This window comes from Styela clava, chromosome 7 (assembly GCF_964204865.1).
Source record: "Styela clava chromosome 7, kaStyClav1.hap1.2, whole genome shotgun sequence".
Lineage (NCBI taxonomy): Eukaryota > Metazoa > Chordata > Ascidiacea > Stolidobranchia > Styelidae > Styela > Styela clava.
In genome coordinates, this window is record NC_135256.1 from 895,596 (window position 1) to 915,530 (window position 19,935).

Below are 19,935 nucleotides of genomic sequence, written 5' to 3' on the forward strand. Positions count from 1 at the left end.
TCTGCGTGCAATTCAGACCACACTTTAGAAATCCCTGAGGGATTCACATAATAAGTGAACGTAGTAACATACGCAATTTGTTCTACATTTAGAATGGAGCCACGTCATGTTTGTAATTGAAGATGGCTGATTTCTATTATGATGACGCAATGCTTGTTTACATTCAAAATCGTTTTAAATTTCGGAATTTGTTCCTTCAAGAAAACTTCAGCTGTCGAACATGTAATGCTGTAAGCTTTCGACTGTGGTTCATAACATGAAACATATGTTTCGGTTTCCTTCGAAATTCCACTGTTTGTGGTGATTCATTAACCACACAACGGTATTCCCTCCCGAAGCATGTTTACCAGGTTGGGGTTAGGCCATAATTTTATTCCAATTTTCCCTATTTTAGTTCTATTACGAGTTCGGGGACTGTCTTTGTGAGCCAAGTGAATATCCCCCTGCGCATAGATTCCAGTCCCTTCACACAACTTGATGTAAAATAGTCAAACAAAATTAGTTACCTCCATATTGGTACTCATACTTCAGGAACGCCCACACAACATAATGAACATATAAATAGATCCTGGGATGATGAACTCAGACATGGATCATCTTTGGCTCACACCTTCAAACCAGCTAACAATCTCATTAAACATTCAATTCCTTTTTTTTCATCATTTTTATTCGTGATTGTGTTGGTTGTTTAACATTTCGGTTGTAGGTTTTTTTTTTAATGTTAAGATCCGGCTACCGATATGAGCTGAAATAAGAATGTCCATAAACCAAGGCACTTGACTCTAACCTATTTAAAACAAGCCCTACTCTGACTTTCTGAGTACTGTATCTTACAGACTGTCAATAAATTGCTTAAAATGGTTTTTATGCACAGGCACACTGAAGGTGCAATGGCTTTACGTAAAACAATAGTTTCGGCAATGTACGCTAATCAGTACTTTAAAGTTACGAATATGCCAATGTCCATATATTTGAGCATTTCTCTCTTGTTTATTCTGGTCATGTTGATGGCCAAAATGTGCTGCAGCTTCTGATAATAAGTATGATTCATAAATACTTTATAAAACAACTAAAATTCACGCTATTTTGTCTTTTAATTAAAGTGTGAATCATTGGGTTATTTGTTGTTGTTGTTGCGTTAGTAAGGAAAGAGCTGACACTAAATACACTCTGTGCCTATTGGGTCTGTGTTGATTATAATATGGAGAGTCAGTGAATGCGACCATTTGTTCTAGAATAAGATTTTTTTTTGGTAAAGGATAACTAATAAGGTGGCTTGGTTGTATAGCGAACCATGGCCTATTGTCCGGTTACCAGTCATTGCCAGGTATTGGTTTAGTTAGTTTTTTTTTTTTTAAGAAGCATGGACTTGATGGTGGTGAAGCCATAGCTGGCATAGTGGCCAATCCTCTCACAGGATTCGAACCTGTGAACCCACGATGGGTAATCATATATACGATGGCAAGTGTCGAAGCGCCAATCATATTAATTCTTAACCTTAGGTGAAATTGGATTGGGAGCCATTGGGTCATTGCAATATCAACCACGTTAATTAGTCATTAGGTCTTGGATAAGGTCAACTTAGTGTATTACTGTTATCTCTTGGGAATTCGTTTATTTGTTTTCATAGTGCTTGATGGCTGATGCTAAGTGTTAGCAACACGCTTGCCATCAACTCTTGATTGCCTTGTGTGGTGTGAATCTCCTGGGGGATATTTATGTGATGGAGGATTGCTTGACTCGTAGGGTGGTTCACGTAATTGCTGGCCAGTTAATGCTTTTTTAGCCATTAAGTTGATCTTGTCAATCATCGAAAACATGCTCGCCATCAAACCTATGATCGCCATGTCGTGGATTGACAAGTTCAATCCTTGTTAGGGATATAAGGATATGTGAGAAGATTTCTGACCTTCTCAAATCAAAAGAATAAATGCTATACAGTCAAAAAATTACAGAAATATAAGCTGATTCTCTTTAAATGAATGTAGTTACTCTGAATGGTATCTAGAGAAGGTAATTGCTCTTGCCCCTCCCTCAAAAAAGGCCCAGTTTGGGTAACCCCCTCAAATATTAAAAAAAAAATTTCACATTTCTCAGGGTCTCCTCCAGGCCCATGATGTGGTATCTCATGAGGTATACAGTTCCCCTGCACTTATGGGTGAGCATGAACCCCAGAATGGATTCCAAAATGGCCCCACGGATCCCGAAGAAATTGATGGACAAGATGATGCTTCTGTGACCAGAGTAAGACTTGTTCAATTCATGAGGAAAACTGGAGAACCATTGGTGAGTGATCAGGGAATTCCCCCTCCCCCTCCCACCCATTTGGAACAAATTTTTGGTGGGGGAAATAGGATTCAACTTAAAAAAATATTTTGGCTTATATTTATGGGTATTCCCCTCTCCTATCTGAAAAAATAAACATGCTGATAATAAAGTGCAGGAGCTTTTTCTCCCATTCGGAAAAATATTGTTTGTGTTCAAAGATATAAGGGAGTATCCCCTTCTACATGAAAAAATATTTTTTCTGTTCAGAAATATGGGAATTTCCCTTCCTGCTTGAAAAATTATTTGCTTGTTTAATAGTGTTTTGTGTGTCTTCTTCGATTTCTATTGTGTCCCTCCTTTTATAATATAAATGATTAATGTATTTCAGGGTATAACACTGAAAATTAATGAAGAGGGTCATTGCATGGTTGCCAGAATATTACATGGTGGAATGATACACAGACAAGGTCAGTAAGTTAGAATATCAATCGATGCTTACTTCCCTTTGTGTGCTCCAAACAAGGCACTGTGCATCATCCACTGTTATCTAACAACTTTTTTTTATTGGGGGGGTTCTGCATTTCCTGCTCAGTAAGTTAAAACACCCTGGGGTGGATGGAGGTATTTGAACTCGGATTACAGACTTAAGATGCGCACACAGTTTAGTCCAGTGCTTCAGTTGCTATGCCAGTGATTCCAAACCTTTTTCATTTCAGAAGTCACATTCCTGTTTCAGCAAATACAAGCAAAATTCCTTCCCTAATTTATTTAATCATTTTTAAAGGATCTTTAACCATTGTTATGCCCAAGTCGCATTCCCACCCTGTACAGTTCAAGTAGTTTATAATATTTTCATGAATAGGTATTATAGCAGTAACAAAGAACTAAAGAATATTAGCAATACTACAACAAATCAAAAATCTTTCCAAAAAACGACAAAATTTGTTGCGCTTAGCCATCTCACGCACTCTTTGTACTTTGCTGTAATGGAGTAAATCAAATTTATGAAATAAGATTGGTCTGATTAGTAAATGTCCCAACTAATTGAGAAATATAAGAATAACTTAATCTCTTTTTACAAACTAGCAAGTATATTTGTAAGTTTTCATCAGATTGTAGTCAACTTCTACAGACAAAACAAGATATGGCTGCAAATATGAAAGATCAATAGTCAGTCAAAGTTATTATAAAGAATTTCTAAAACATTGGAGATGGGTGGATTTGAAATTATATTAATATCTCGTTCAGGCATCCTCGTAGCAACTGACACATACGATCCTGAAGTAGGAAGGAAATAAGGGTTTCCCCAAATTGTGGTCCGCAGACCCCTAAGAGTCCGTAATGATTGCACAGGGGTCCGCAACAGTATGAAAAGGGTCTGAAACATATATAAATAGATCATAATCTTATAAAATTGCCGTTAGCCAGTATTTAACGTTAGTATGTATTGATTCCTACTTATTTCGTCAAATGAAACATTATCCTTCCAAGTAAGTTAGGCACAGAAATTGATACAACATAAGATGGAGTCAGTCAAAAATAAGGTTCACAAACAGGTGTCTGCAGCCCAAAATGTTTGAGAAACTCTGCCCTAGAACACTCTAATTAGGTAATACTCTTTTTTTTTTCACAATTTTTTGTTGTGTTCACCAGGTACCCTCCATGTTGGAGATGAAATTCGTGAAATAAACAGTGTGAATGTGGCAAACCAGACGATTGATTCTCTTCAGAAAATGCTGGTAAGGTTTTCATTTTTTTATTTAGCTCGAGGGAGGGAGACTATAAGATGGATTAATCATCATCACCGCCTTTCGTACGGTTACTTGTCCATGCTGGGTATGGCATTAGTTTGCCAAGGTATTTTGTTTTCGAAAGCATGGACTTGATGGCGAAGAGAGTCGGAACCGAATATCGGTTCTCGGGCGACAGCGAGGAGCGAGCAATTCTTATAAGATGACGAGGAGTCCAAAAATCATCTCACACATCATTATCCTCCACATGATTCGAACCTGAAAACGTTTTTCTACTGCTTAACATGAAGCGTCAACCCATTAAGACCAGAACTGTTCCTAGACTTCTTGAACAATAAACTTATGATGATCTTCGACCCTGCATTTTACAGAAAGAACTTCGCGGCAACATAACTTTCAAAATTGTCCCGAGTTATCGAAACCAGCCACCATCCTGTGAGGTAAGTATTTATTTTTTTTTTTTTTATTGTAACCAAAGTCATAATTACCTACAGAGAATAAAAAAAAATTAAGTTTAATAAGCCTTCTGTCTATTGAAAAGGTTTGCTTAATATGCTATTCTTATGTCATCGAAATTTTTTTTTTGGTTCTGACCGAAGTTCGGACTCGGGAAACAGAGTTGAAATTTAACAATAACCTAGAGCAGGGGTTCCCAAATCAGGGGTAGCGACCCCAAAGTAGGTCGGAGTGATAAGTAGGTAGGGTCGCAAACAGGTCATGGGGTCGCTGAGTTATGGTCGAGGATGGATGTACGAAACATCTAAGATTTGACAAACCATGTTAAATTTAGCAGTTTGTACCATGGCTTACTGTAAAACAGGCCCATAGGCATCGCTCTATGCTTTTGTTATTGAAAATGTAGGTGCTTATTGTGACATCATATTTTGGTTTCAGCTTATTTTACTTAATACCACCACAAGACCAAACTCAAAAGTCCAGTGAAAGAAGCTTGAGAAGTTTCATAAAAAATATATATATTGACCTGGGGTCGCACTGGACACTTGAAAGTTGTCTTTGGGGTCGTTCTGAAAAAAGCTTGGGAACCCCTGACCTACAGTTTAATGCTTAAGTCAAACATTTTCTATCTAAATTTTTTCCAAAGGTTATTCTGAGCTTATTGTAAATTTACCCAACACCTATGTTTCATGCAGTAACTGTAGTCATAGAAACTCCATCCAATCGAGAGACCCTGCTTAAAGTCTAGATATTATCTGTTAATGCCTTCTTTCTACTTTAGCTTCTGTTAAAGTACACGGTATGTCTACTGCCATCGTGTGGTTTTCATTATGATATTAAAAGTTTGGTAGCTTGCTTTCATATTTCGTTTTTTTGCAACATTTCAGTCATATTGTGTATTGTGTATTTTCAACGTCTGAAATGCATGGGTTATTTGCATATTCTCTGAACACCTTAGGACTGGGCATTTCCGAATACTCTATATTTCAGAATCGAATCGAAAAAAAATTTCAAATCAAATTTTGAATACTCGGAAAGATATGTAATCATATGTGACTTCATTGTGATGAGCCACATAAATTACTGAAAACATAGAATCAATTACTCAAACAGATTGTTAAGCGTTCACGCACAATAAGAAACCTGTTTCATCAATAACTCTCTAAGAACGGTTGTATGTTAGAATTGCATTTCAAAATTTGGCTTCAATAAAAATAAATTTAGAGGCTCACCTCAACCTTTGACTGATAAATGAAAAAACTTGGACCTCCAGAAATATTCGCACCAAGATGTCGCACAACCTGAACATAGCATTGTGTATCGGTTAGAATTCAGGTTGTGCAACATCTTGGTGTGCATACTTCTAGAGCACCAAAAATTTAATGGCCTCGTCTCCGGGATTTGAATCCGAGACATTTTGATCAACAGATGATGAAAATATAACTATTACAGTTTTAACTAAAAGTAGATTGTGATTTATTAACAAAGTCAAACAATCGTTTTACTAGTTGTAGGCCATGTAATAAATAGAGTGTGATTTTTTACATGTTTGATCATTTGAGTAGTTTTTGGAGTTTGACAGTTTTCTTTTAAATCTTTACCAAGCTGCCTAATGGACATGCTGGAGACGTTTATAAGCAGGTGTTTATGATATAATAATGCTTTCGTTTACTTTTAATCTTAGCAATTGTGATTTATGAATGCTATTCAGGAATTTTGCTTATCAGAAAATCTACTCTAATTTCTAGTGCGGGTTCGTTACTGTGGACTCGGTATAGCCCTATATTATGGTCAAACTTTTCAACCATAAAGTACTGTTCTCCGAATAAGTGGTTTTCAACATTTTTGTAGGGAACGGGACCCCAATGCAAGCTCCCTTGTGCGATAGTTCAATTGTCTTTTAGTGTCTGAATTTATAAACTACAAATATATATGAAAGCAAAATGATACTGGCAAAACAAAAGTGTATTAAAACAATGCTAACCTAATAGGTATTCGATTATATTTATCCAATATACATAATAAATATACTCTTGGGTTTGCAACTTGCGGAACCGCTGGGCAGTATTGACGGAATCATGGTTGAAAACAACTGCTATAAGTTTTCTGTTATCTCATACTCAGAAGTAAGTAATAAACATCTCTGAGCAAAGTTTTGGTGTGACCACATGGAGATCCAAGAGCTACTGGAACCCCAAGGAATTTACATTGTTTTCTTGCTACTCTACAGATCTACGTTCGAGCCCAGTTTGACTACGACCCAATGAATGACGAGCTGATTCCTTGTCGAGAGGCCGGCATCTCATTCAGAACCGGAGATATATTACAGGTTTGACTATTCAAATAATAGCAAATTAGAACAGTGATCTTTAATTATTGCAATATTGCCCGTAAATAAGCAAATGAGATATAATGGGGAGCATAAGCTACGTAACACCGTGGGAGAGGTGCTGTATATAATAATTGAGCCCAAAATCTTTAACCTATGGCATGTATATAATTGGGTTTAATTTATAATCCACGCATGGAAATCTACAGCTTGCGAGCCACATGCGCTTTGTTGAAGCACTTTTTGCAGGCCTCGTGCTCTTGGTGAATATTCTGAATACCGCATACAGAATTTAGTTTTTTTTTTAATCGTTATTTAAAACATCTAGGCCAAAACATCTTGCAAAAAGATCTTTTCTCACCCCTGCTCTAAACAATTAACCCATTATTTTTGTTACTTCCAGATAATCAGCAAAGATGATCACAACTGGTGGCAAGCCCGTGTCATAAACATTCCAGATTCAGCGGCCGGATTAATTCCATCCCCGGAGCTTCAAGAATGGTGTGTATAGAGAATAAATATTCATTTTGAACTCTGCGATCGAAATACACTCGCTGGTTTGTTACCAGATTGGTTCACAGGGCTCAAAACAAACATTCGTTTGGTAAATAGTACCAAGTATTAAGCCATTTATTTCAAGAGTCTATGATAGTTAAAGTATGCATGTTTGAAGAAGTCTCACCCCAGTCTGTCTAAGCATAGCAATTAGTCTACAGAGTATGAAATACACATTTGTTCTGTGAACAATAGTATCCTGATCGTTGCATCAACATTTACCCCTGTTATGTCATCAACCCCCTGGCGGCTATCGATTTTCTTCCCAGCCCAACTGTCTGTACAAATGACTGTATCACTTATTGTTTTTTTGTTGTATTGAATAATCATTATGAACTCAATATGAAAAAAGGCGCTGTATTTGCGCCTCAATTTTGATTTCATTGTTATGTATATGTTTATTTGGTGTTGTGTTGTCTCTATTTATATATATTGTCTTGTCTTATAAACTCCTCTGTATAAACAGTTTTGTATACTCCACCCTTACCACTTTCACCACACCAACCCATTGCCCCACCATGCACAACTGTCTATATAAGGGTTCATACTATACATATTGCATCTAATGTTTTTTGTTTTATATTTGTTAAAAAGGGTGCATGCCGCACATTTGTGTTTTAGGCCAGTACGGTCTTGTGCATGCATCCCGTCTTACATAATAATAATCGTTCATTTATTTTTTTATCACTGTTATGAGACGAATAAACATACATACATACATGAAAAACCATGAATAAGAAACTGTTTATTTACGTTGGTCCAACAGCTAACATTTCTATAATAATAAGAAGCACAATGTAACAATCGAGGTCATTGTGACATGATTTTCATCGATATTTTCAACAAAAAATTTATATCCATGAAAACTATAGTCGTAATTCCAGCAGACACAAGTGGGCCGAATGAAACACTTTGATGGGCCATAATTTGCCCACATTTGGTGTGCTTAGTTTATCGGACATTGGCTGAGATGGTGGAAAGGCCATTTGAGCCTAAGATTTTGAATGTGGATTAAAATCTTTCACCGTTTGGCGTTTCCCGTTCCGCTTTAGTATATTCTGGGTGAGGTGAGGGGTAACCTATACTTCCTATTTCCAGGAGGGTGGCGTGTATGGCTATGGAACGAGCGAAAGCGGAACACCAAGGAAGCTCATGGTTTGGGAAAAAGAAAAAACAACAAAAAGATAAATATCTGGCGAAGCATAATGCTGGTTAGTTTATTTATTATTGTTCTTAATCATATGGCCAACCAAGGCTTCTCGTCCGGTTACCAGTCCATGTCTGGTATGGGATTAGTTATTAGTTTTCATTGGCATAGCCACGCTGCCACCAAATATAGGCAAAGGCTCCTCACTGTGTGAAGTTGAAAACCACTGGTTAATTTCCAATAAAACTATTAACAATGATTTTGAAATGTTTGATCCTCGCTGACAAAAATTTTTCCTTCTGTTTTAGTTTTTGATCAACTGGACTTGATGACTTACGAAGAAGTTGTTAAAATACCTTCATTTGCTAGGAAAACTCTTGTTCTTCTAGGTGAGTCTGCTTTTGTTGATGATAGTCATTAATGATGGTCTATCGAATAATGGCTCTAATAATTGATTGTGGTGATTGCTTCGTTCGCTAGATTGTTCTGTTGCCGTTTTCAACCGGTTTTGCCAGTACAGTCCACAAGTTATGCTAGTTTCCACACACATATTCGAGAGCCTTTATCAGCGTTTCTCAAACTGTGTTTCGCTAGCTTTTTCGGAGTGTTCCCAAGTACAGGAATCCTAATTGTGACTAAACTGGTCGTCATGATGACCTCGGCCGTACTCCGTAGGCTTTGCTATCTATACAGGCCGACATACACCAGCAGACAGTGAGTGCCCGTAACTTTGCTCAGAGATGAGTCTTCTTTACTTCTGAGTGAGTGCCCGTAACTTTGCTCAGAGATGAGTCTCCTTTACTTCTGAGTGAGTGCCCGTAACTTTGCTCAGAGATGAGTCTCCTTTACTTCTGAGTGAGTGCCTGTAACTTTGCTCAGAGATGAGTCTCCTTTACTTCTGAGTGAGTGCATGTGACGTTGGTTAAAGCAAACTTTTTTTTTAAATATTTGGTCTACATTCTTTAAATTGCTCATTTTGAATATGTCATTTTCTTCCTGCAGGCGCTCATGGAGTTGGGAGACGCCATATTAAAAATACGTTGATAACGACGCAACCTAGTAGATTCAGCTATCCTATCCCTCGTAAGTATAAAATAAACTCTTTAGAAAACAAAAAAAAACATTGTGTTATTCAATTTGTACCTCGAAATCACTAGTAACTAGTAACTGCAAATAGCCTTTCAAATGGACTGATGTTTTCAATCATAAATCTGTTTATACGAAAAAAGTAACTCCAATTGTTATGCCATCTTCAACAATTTCCCAATCAACCAATGTTACGTAAGGAACCATGCCCCGAGGAGAGCCATAACCTTAATAGTTTGAAAGTCAATTTTTCGTTGCTATAGATACAACTCGGCCACAGAGGGCGGAAGAGATCCAAGGAAAGAATTATTATTTTGTCACCCAAGAAGAGATGATGGAAGACATCAAGAATAACCATGTATGTGTTGGATTTGGCGCTCCAGAAGTATGTGCACCAAGATGACACACAACCTGGTAACCCTAACATGGTACACATACTATGTTTCAGGTTGTTCGCCATCTTGGTTCACATACTTAGGGAGTATCTTGAATTTTCATAAATGTTCACTCTGAACTTTGAGGCTTTGATCTGCTTCAGTAACTTTAATGCATCTGTAGGTGAGCGGACTCGTAGCTTGATAGAAGGGAGAGAGAGAGTTTATTTGTTTATTATTACAACAAAAACATAATTAATAAAAAGCGAAACAGTTCACGGTACAGACTGGATGGCAACGATCCGACCATGTGGTCATCGGAGTCAATTACCACATAGAAATTACAATCATATAGGTTTGAAACGGGGCAATAGAAATTGCGACAAGACGGACAACAGACCACTTGTGTAATTAGCCGTCTTGTCTCTGGTGAGCGGGTTGCCCATCAACTGTGTTTCACCTCCTTAAACCTATTTACAAGAAGTTTCATTAAAATTAGCTTGGAAGTCTTTCTCTGCTCTGTGTAAAGTATTGTATAATAAATTCATTCATTGTGTTTACTGCGTGTCAATTCGTTTATCCCCCACTTGCAACTCCTTAATGTTAACTGAGTATAAACGTATAATTAGTAAATGCCTATACATCAACAAAGTAACTCCCAAGGCACACCGACAAGAATGAGCCCTCAACTACAGAGAGCACATGGCTACTTCACCTTCACAGCTGGCTGGTCATGATCAGTCATCTATGACTGACGACATCACAGGTCATGCTCAGCCATCTGGGAAAATACTAGTTGCCTGAAATACAATAAAGTTAACAGGGAATTACCAACCGGTTGGGAAACGCTAGTCTAGTGCGTTTTGTGTAAACTATTGCAGATTGGAGTCTCAGGGCGGCGTCAAAAAATTCGGTGAGCAATGCCGGAGCTGTTGAACGTTGGTCCTATCGAAAATGGTAGCTTTGTATCATTATACGATGTTCAATATAATTTTTCTCTAATATATTATTTTCATTTCAGTATTTGGAGTATGGAACGCACGAGAGCGCCCTCTATGGGACAAAACTCGATACAATTCGCAAAATCCATAACGAAGACATGATCGCAATATTAGATGTCGAGCCACAGGTCTGTTCATGGAAAGATGGTAGTATGGCTCATCTTGTTTTGTATTTAAATAGTCTTGCACAAGTATATATAACAAGTCCTTAACTTAAAGCTTAGAGCAGTGGTTCCCAAAGTTGATTGAACGAAAATTAGAAACAGAAGGATATTTGCCGGGAGAGGGGAGCGCCTGCAAAGGCTAGAAATGTTAAACTATTTCACTCAAGTTCAGCGGGCCATATTAAATCCGCAAGTAATTATGGGAAGGCTGTATCTCCTTCATTTGTGAGTGAATGTATGCATGTGACCTCGATTCCAGCAAATTAAAAATTAAAAGCAAAAATTCCAAACTCCTCATTTCTACTTTCCTCCCACAGGCTCTGAAGATTCTTCGTTCTGCTGAATTTGCTCCGTTTGTAGTTTTCATCCAAGCACCAAGTCTCAATGTTGGGGGAAGCGAGGTAACGTTTCTATATTTTTATGGGTTCGGTCAGGGATGGCTAAAACCGAATAATCTTTTATTTAACTAAATAAGCAACAGTCGTATGATAGGATTTACATATTTATCCTGGGGGAGAGGAAAGTCGATAAGACGGCCTAATCATATGGTGAACTGCGGCCTCTCGTTCGGTTACCATTCCATGGATAGTATGGGATTACCAGTTACCTGTTGTTTGTTTTTGGAAGCATGGACTTGATGGTGGAGAAAGCCGTAACAGACCAGCGGTTCGTGAACCACCCTACGACGGCAAGGAGTCTAGCAATCCTGTCGCACATAACTATCCCAGCATGGGATTTGAACCAGCGAACCGCAGAGTAATCAGTGATGCGGTGACGAACGTATTCCTAACGCTTAGCACGATGAGCCACACTGCAGCACTGGTATATGCCTGTAGTTTTTTATGAAATACAGTTCTCTAACTGGATCGGCATAGGTGCCTGACATTGCTCTCTTGTGTTTTGCTTAATAATACATTTGAAGTTTTCTCTGCAAAGTGAAATATGTTTTCGGAAATGGCTGAGCACAGTAATTTTAAAGTTTTGTGCAGTTTTTTGCTATTTGAGGCGCCTATGCACTCATAATTTTCTGATAGTGAACACTGGCGGTCACAGTTTTCTTAATTAAATATGAACAATTGTGAACTTTCTTTTTTTGCTGGAGACAGTTGCCACCGTGGTGTGAGCATTTACCTGTGAGTGAATTAATTTTTTTTTCATAGTAAATCGGTTTTCTTCGTCATAGAGACATGAGCTTAAATCTTGGTACTCCCGTAGTATGTGTACCATGTTAGGGTTAGCACATAATTTTATTCCGATTTTCCTTATTTTAACATATTACGAGTTCTGGGACTGTCTGTGTTAGCCAAGTGAATCTACCCCCTGCCCATAGGTTTCAGTCCCTTCACACAACTTGATGTAAAGTAGGCGAACAAAATTAGTTACCCCTATATTGGTACACATACTTCTTGAGCGCCCAAATCTCAGCAAGTTTGCTAAAGCTATGTATGTTTTATTTCTGTAAGATGCCACTATTTTTCTGATAGTTATAAATATTCCTAGTTTCGGTATTTTCAGTCATACAAAATGGTTTCAAAAAAGGAAGAACCACTCCCTTAAGGGGTTGAAGCCTCAAGTAATTTCCTGGTTGACAACCAATGTCTTTTCATCTATTCCAGGACGAAAGCCTTGTTCGACTTCAAAACGAATCGGAAACGTTACGGGAATCGTATCAACAATGTTTTGATTTGACAATTGTGAATAATGATATAGATGATACCATTGATAAATTAAGGGTAAGTCCCCTCCCCAGGCAAAAAAATTGAGACTTATATTGATTTGAATCAGTGTATTTCAGCAGGGGCATAGCCAAGGGTGGGGTTTCGGGGGTCATTTGGAGATGTTAAAAAAACATTTTTCCGTATCATACATTGCAATTTTTCGTAGCTTGAAACACTTTTTAGACACTCAAGACCAGTGGTTCTTAAACCGCGGCCCGCGGGCCAAATCAGGCCCGCGTAACGATTTAAAATGGCCCGCCGAGATCAAGTGGAATAGTGAAACAGATTTTGTTTCTATACTTTTTTGCAATCTAGAAACCGCCAATTATTATGTCATTATCACAGTTTAAGCTTGTCTTTATCATAGAAATTTGATTACAATTATACGTACCGGTATTAGGATTACCTAGGGCAATAATTTAGTTTTCATCCGTGTAAGAAAGGTTCGAGATGTCAAATAAAAACATAGACAAGACTCGTATTAAATGGAATCAAACTTAAGCGATTTGTCCACTTTGCCAACGAACTATTCCAGTTCTGAGGTGATACGACATAAAGCGCCATTACGAGTCGAACAAACATGTTTCTTCCGGCCCGCGAACATCCTTCCGATTCTAATTTTGGCCCGCGGCCAATAAAGATTGAGAACCTCTGCTCAAGACCCTTGAAAACCCATATTTGCCGGCTTGCTAGCTGTTGCGATCTACAAAATTAAAACTCACCCGCTTTATCAAGATCAGACCCAGATTTGACTCTACTTAAGAGTATTTAAAATTCCATGGAAACATTTTCATGGCGTTTGTGTATCAAACTTTGTGCACCGGAAGTTTGTATAATGCTTTTGGCCGCTTCTGTACGAACAGGGCTCACTGTACTGTCGACCGCTGACTAATAAAGGCGGAACTATTTTTACCAGTAATGCAATCTTTTGGCAATTACAAATTTCAAAACCTCCCAATTAGAAATTTCAGAACCCAACCTTCGAAAATTTCCTGTCTACACCCCTGTTTTCCTGCCCAGATTTGAAGATACAATTTATATAAAATTGTCACCAAAATTGACCTTAATAGGGCGACATTGAATGAGGAGGTGCATCGATATAAGAGAGTAATGGTGAAGTACAACCACACAAAAGTACTAAGCCCTAACAGGGCGATATTGAATTAGGATCCATCATGATTGAGAATTGTATAAGAAAGAATTATACACAAGAATTATGACCATATTTGGGTGACGTGGGATTAGGGATACATTAATAATAACAATGCTTGAATATACGAAAGATATTTATTAAAGTGTAATAAGGGCTAACCTAATAGGCATTTGATTATATTCAAACACTATCTATTAAATCTAAATGTAAGGAATCCCGGTTGAAGATCACTGTCCTCCCCTCACATTCATAAAAAATTGATCAAACATTTTTAATGGTGGAATAGTGCATGTAGCTGAGTTTTGTAGTTTTTCTCAAAAATACAGTCGCCTGGCCGGGTCGGCATAGATGCTTGGCATTGCTGTTCATGAATTTGAGAATTGTCCTCTCACATTTTGTTTGCTATTGCATTTGAAGTTTAAAATATGTTTTCAGACATGATAGTAACAAATGTTTAGTTAATTGATAGTAGCAAACCTTTGGTATTAGAGCATATTTGGGCAAAATTCAAACAAATGATCCTTAGATTTGAATTAAAACTTCTATAACTCTAGTACTGGTGCAGCCCTAGAGTGCCGCAGAACCTCAGTTGAAGACCACTCTCACATTCATAAGTAATTGATCAAATTTTTTTATTTTTAGAGAGCCATTGACGAAGTATGCACAACTCCACAATGGGTTCCAGTATCCTGGGTTTATTAATTAGAACTGATTGTTTGAGCATAAGAAGTAATTCAATATATGTTGTTTGTGTCAGCTACCAGTGTCAGGACTGGAATTAAATTCATTGCTTAATGGAAAAATTGAAAATGGTTCAAGAAAATACGTCGCAGCAAATTTAGCTGCATAGGAAAAATCGATGATGAAAAATCGCCTTCGTTATTTAAAGCATACCCCTCCCTATAAACCTAACAGTTTTAATGACAAATACTTATTTTTAGACAAAATGCCCTCGCGATTTTTTTCTATGCTGCGAAATATCATACGGCGAATTTTCAGGACATGATTGGAAATAATCTTCAACTAACTAATGTTTTTCACATTCCTGTTTTTAATAAGGATGAAGAGCCACTGATACAAAGGAAGTTACTGTTATTTTTAGCCAGGGAATGGTCTTTTCTTTTTTCTATAGCTTTCCTTTTTTAGAGCAAGGTTTCCCTAACTGGTGTCAGCAGACCCCTGGGGGTTCGTGATAAGTTCACAGGGGGTTCGTAACTATATGGAAATGATCTGGAACATATATAAATAGATCATAATCTTGTCGAATTACCATTAGCCTGCCAATATTCAAAGTTTGCATTAAGTATGTATTAATTCAAATTTTCGTGAGATTTATTCGCATTATCCTTCGTCGTTGGTTAAGTGCATGAATCGATACGGCATAGGATGGGAGTCCGTCAAAAATAGATTTACAAACAGGGGCCGCCGCCCAAAAAAGTTTGGGAAACTCTGTTCTAGAGTACCCTTCAGTATCTAGGTAACCTCCGCTACTCATAAGAAGGCAAAAGACAAACGGGTATTAATAAGCACAGAGATACTACGTTTCTTGTAAGTCCATACATCTGAATACAAATAACTGGCAAACTAATTCCATTACCCGACATTGATTGGTAACTGAATGAGAGGCCGTGGTTCACCATATTATTAAGCGATCTTATCGGCCTTTTCTCTCCCTCAGGATAAAAAGATAAATCTTATCCTAAGTTTTGTCATTGTCACCCAATTTGTTGCACTCGGCGTGAAGTAGTAGCCACGATCTTTGAACCCAAATCTTCTACGAATTTGTGGAATCGAGAATATCAACTCCACTTTGAAAAATATGGCTCTGACATCAAGAATTCTTGGCGCTCCAGAAGTATGTGTACCAATATGGAGGTAACTAATTTTGTTCGCCTACTTTACATCAAGTTGTGTAAGAGGACGGAAACTTATCGGCAGGGGGTATATTCACTTGGCTAACACAGACAGTCCCCGAACTCGTGATAGAACTAAAAAAAGAAAGATCGGAATAAAATAATGGCCTAACCCTAACCTGGTACACATACTATGGGAGTACCAAATGCTCTGTGTAATCTGGTGCGACCTTTGACCCTCTACTTCCTCTAGACTCAAACGTCTGCGATAACAAGCCAGACTTTACTTAAGACACCATTAGTCCCCACTGATGTCATGATTCAGATATAATATAACCATCTTAATAATCCAATAAATAACATGAAATTTAACTTATTATTATTAATTCTGAACCTGAAAATGCAAAATCTGCAAATATTTATAGATCTTTCATATTAGCCATTAAGTGCACCAAAGTCTCCCTATTATTGCTGATCAGCCAATCTATTGTTTTTTTATCAAATATATTAAATCTGACATCTATTTGATTATTGAAAAATAGCAAAAAATTCTGAATTCATAATCTGCGATGCCTTGCTGTCTTCATGTGTTTATCGAATCAGCCATTAGGTGCACCAAAGTCTCTATATAATTACTGATCAACCTATCTACTGTTTTTTATTCAAATATAAGAAATCTAACAATTATTATTATTAAAAAATAGCAAAAATATTCAAGTCCATAATCTTTGAAAACTTGGTATATTTGTGTATTTATCTTATTAGCCATTAGGTGAACCAAGGTCGTCTTATTATCACTGACCATCTAATGTACTGTTTTTTATTTCAAATATAAGAAATCTAACATTATTATTAGTAAAAAAGTGACAAAAAAATTTGAGTCCATGTCATGCAGGTACTATTTAAAGATATTTCATCATAACCATTACGTGCACCAAAGTCTCCCTATTAGTTATTATTGACCAGCGTCCCAATCCAGTGTTATCTTTCATATGTATGAGATCTAACCTATATTATTATGGAAAAAGTGGCCAAAATGTACAAATTAACTTTTTTATTATTGAAAATTAGCAAATAATTTTGAGCCCATACCATGCATCAACTTTCATATCATCCATTTAGTGCACCAAAGTCTCCCTATTAGTTATTACTGACCAGAGTCTATGTCTTTATAAAAAGTAGCAAAAGATGTACTGAGCTCATCCTGATCCTTCATAAGAATTCTTTAGTTTAAAATTTCGTTGTATCATTTTTTTTTCGATAATTATGTGCGATTGCAGAGGTTTTGATAATTACTGGAAAGAGACCAATGCAGGAAATGGGGGTCTATGGAAGAAGACGCCGTACTTCCTTGAAAACCGGTCAAGTCAGACAAAAATATGATGTGAAATTATTGCCGAACGTGTTTGAATAACATCCAGACAGAAAAATGATGTGAAATTTTTCAATTAAACAAGTACTTCCCTTGCCAAATAGAGTACAGTACCTATAGCGTACCGCAGAAGACAGGCTTTTGTTTGAAAAAATTAAAATTTGGGCAGTATTTTTGGCAGTTACAACGTGTACTTTTTCAGACCCAAAAATGACCTGATAAGAAACTACATCGTCATAGAAAATGGTTACAGAACCCAATTTTTCCCGATTCCCAACTAGGGCTGGGCACTTCGAATCGATTCGAATGGTAAATTAATCGAATCGGTTCGTAGCAAAATTTTGAATAGCCGCCATCTTGTTTTTTCTTTCCGCCATTGGTCGAGGTGAATTACCCAATATTTTAAGCCATATTTTTTCAAAACAATTCTGACATAATGCTATTTTCTGTGGTGAGTTAATGATAAATAAGTGTTTTTCATTGTGTGTGAACCTCCGCAATCTGTCTTAGGTATTTATTCATGTTTTCAGTAATACATTTGTTAACAGGACCAATTACAATAAAAAAGTAGCATATAACCCCAAGTACCGGTATTCGAGATTCAATTCGAAAAAATATTTGTTTCGATTCTGCTGAAATCATCAGGTATTCGAAAATGCCCAGCCCTATTCCCAACCAACTTAATCCCAGCAGGCTTTTAGTCAAACCAATTTAGTATATACAGATATAAAGGGGTGTCTATAAATTCCTAAAATTGCAAAGAGAATTCATCGATATCATGTATTGTTTCGTCGCTCACAGATGTATCAAGTGAAGTAAAAATACTTATTACTGATTTAAAAACTACAAACCTGGTTAAAATATATTGAAAGCAGACTTCATAACAAAATTCAAATTGTAAAGGGAACTTATGGACACACTGTACATACAAATAATACCCTACTTATTGTGCACCGCTGTTATTATTCACCGGGCCATGTTTTAAGGCGCACAACCTATTTTCGCCTACCTGCCTTTTCTCTCTTTCCAGTAATTGACAATACCCAATTTATATGCTGATCAAGTGCGATCATGACTTTCCTTTTATTTGCCAAATCATTTGCTCATGTCATATACTTCGTACTGATAATAAGGATCCAAATAATTCTTTGTTTTGAATATTTAATAACGTTGTTGATATTTATCGCACAATATATGATAATATTTACGGCAGTGAACCATAGATTTGTTCCTATAAGATAAGATTACTGTTATGAATATTGTGTGAATGTCCAGTTTATATTATAATAAAAGCTGGCAGAATAATTTGATCTGAATAAAGTGTTCATAATTCTGCCAGTAAAACTAAATGTTCAAATGAGACATTTCTTAGAATAACACCTGGCAGAATAATTTGATCTGAATAAAGTGTTCATAAGTCTGCAAGTGTAACGACATCATTTGAAATGCATCCTGATATACAGGGTGTTCCTGATGTCCTGACTTGAGCTCTCATCAGAATGTATATGATATCCCGTGTGCGCAATTGTTAATTCAGAATTTATTCAAAATAGTAATAAATATGGCTATGCTTGAACGAATTGCCATCACAGCGAAATGCTGACAACAATTAGAATTCATATATTCTCAAATCCTTAAATCTTTCATACTTTTTATTTTATTTGACTCCCAATGACTGCCGCTGTATAGAATGAAGGTGCTGACAGGATTATGCTGATTCAGTCGAAATGATTAATTGTCATTATTTTCCAATAAAAAATGAAATTCTGCTGTATTTTACGGTTTTCTTGGATTTTTTGATAGGAATAGTGATTTTCAGGGTATTTCATTTGTTTATTTCTGCAAAGGGCAAAAAAAAATCCTGGGGAATCACCCAATTTTCCTCCCCTTTTCTGTAGAAAAAGACTAGTCAAATGGGCATGGCTTGCCAAATGATAGAAAAGTCTTAACTTTTCTCTCCTCGATAAACATTTGTAATAGGATGAGCGGTGATCATGATTAAAACAATCTAATATGCTTTCCTCTCCTCCTTTGGTTTATGTGAAGAAAATCTGATTTTCATTGCTTTTTCATTTATTCCTTCATTTTTCTTTCAGAAAATGAGGGTTTCAGTACTTTTCTGTCATTCCGCCATTTTCATGTATAGGATCCTGAATTGTGTGATTTTTTTTTCTGTTTTGATGAAATTGATTCAATAGATTATTTAATAATTGATCGCGTGTTGTTGACTGGGGGGAGTTCCAGAGAAATATCAAGAATCGTCATTAAATTTACATCTGTTATTCTAGCATTCAGGCTGTGGCGTTCACTCCATCTTCGCTCGTAAATATTTGTTGCTTCAGGTTTTTAAAGTTGCCTCGTAACTTTCATGAAATACGGTCTAAAGATCTTTTTCCTTCCGAAATCAAAATAATCGGCCCACGCAAAGTTATGAAAAAGACAAAAGTAATGAATAGCCCTCTAGCAAAAAATAGGGCGCTCTCTTAGTATTCGTACCAAGATGACCTACTAGCCCTAACCTGGTAAACATTCAGGTTGTGCGCCATCTTGGTACGAATACTATGGGAGCACCAAAAATAGATTCTTCCACAATCAAAAATTTAAAAGAACTTCATATGTTTATCTTCAAGCAATGTGTTTTTCGCAAGTAGCTTTGATAAAGTATCTGGCGCCCACTCAGCCTCCCTCATCAGTTTTTGTTCGTTATT

At 36.9% G+C, this 19,935-nt stretch overlaps 1 protein-coding gene across 5 annotated transcripts in view; it reads left to right on the forward strand.

Moving 5' to 3' along the window:
* LOC120330831 (peripheral plasma membrane protein CASK-like) overlaps positions 1–19,441 on the forward strand; it is a 69,885-nt gene extending 50,444 nt beyond the window's left edge. The window contains exons 12-27 of one of the 5 annotated variants that reach the window (XM_078114559.1): positions 2,098–2,286; positions 2,657–2,735; positions 3,922–4,007; positions 4,391–4,459; positions 5,257–5,274; positions 6,706–6,804; positions 7,208–7,305; positions 8,458–8,570; positions 8,815–8,895; positions 9,509–9,589; positions 9,856–9,950; positions 10,988–11,095; positions 11,449–11,532; positions 12,238–12,264; positions 12,748–12,864; positions 14,645–19,441. In XM_078114559.1, coding sequence (XP_077970685.1) covers positions 2,098–2,286; positions 2,657–2,735; positions 3,922–4,007; positions 4,391–4,459; positions 5,257–5,274; positions 6,706–6,804; positions 7,208–7,305; positions 8,458–8,570; positions 8,815–8,895; positions 9,509–9,589; positions 9,856–9,950; positions 10,988–11,095; positions 11,449–11,532; positions 12,238–12,264; positions 12,748–12,864; positions 14,645–14,704 — 1,404 coding nt within the window. In that variant the 3' untranslated portion in view covers positions 14,705–19,441. Of the gene's footprint in view, positions 1–2,097; positions 2,287–2,656; positions 2,736–3,921; positions 4,008–4,390; positions 4,460–5,256; positions 5,275–6,080; positions 6,117–6,705; positions 6,805–7,207; positions 7,306–8,457; positions 8,571–8,814; positions 8,896–9,508; positions 9,590–9,855; positions 9,951–10,987; positions 11,096–11,448; positions 11,533–12,237; positions 12,265–12,747; positions 12,865–14,644 lie in introns of all 5 variants that reach the window. The other 4 variants (XM_078114558.1, XM_078114560.1, XM_078114561.1 and 1 more) reach the window with 4 other exon arrangements.
* The last annotated feature ends 494 nt before the right edge of the window (positions 19,442–19,935 follow it).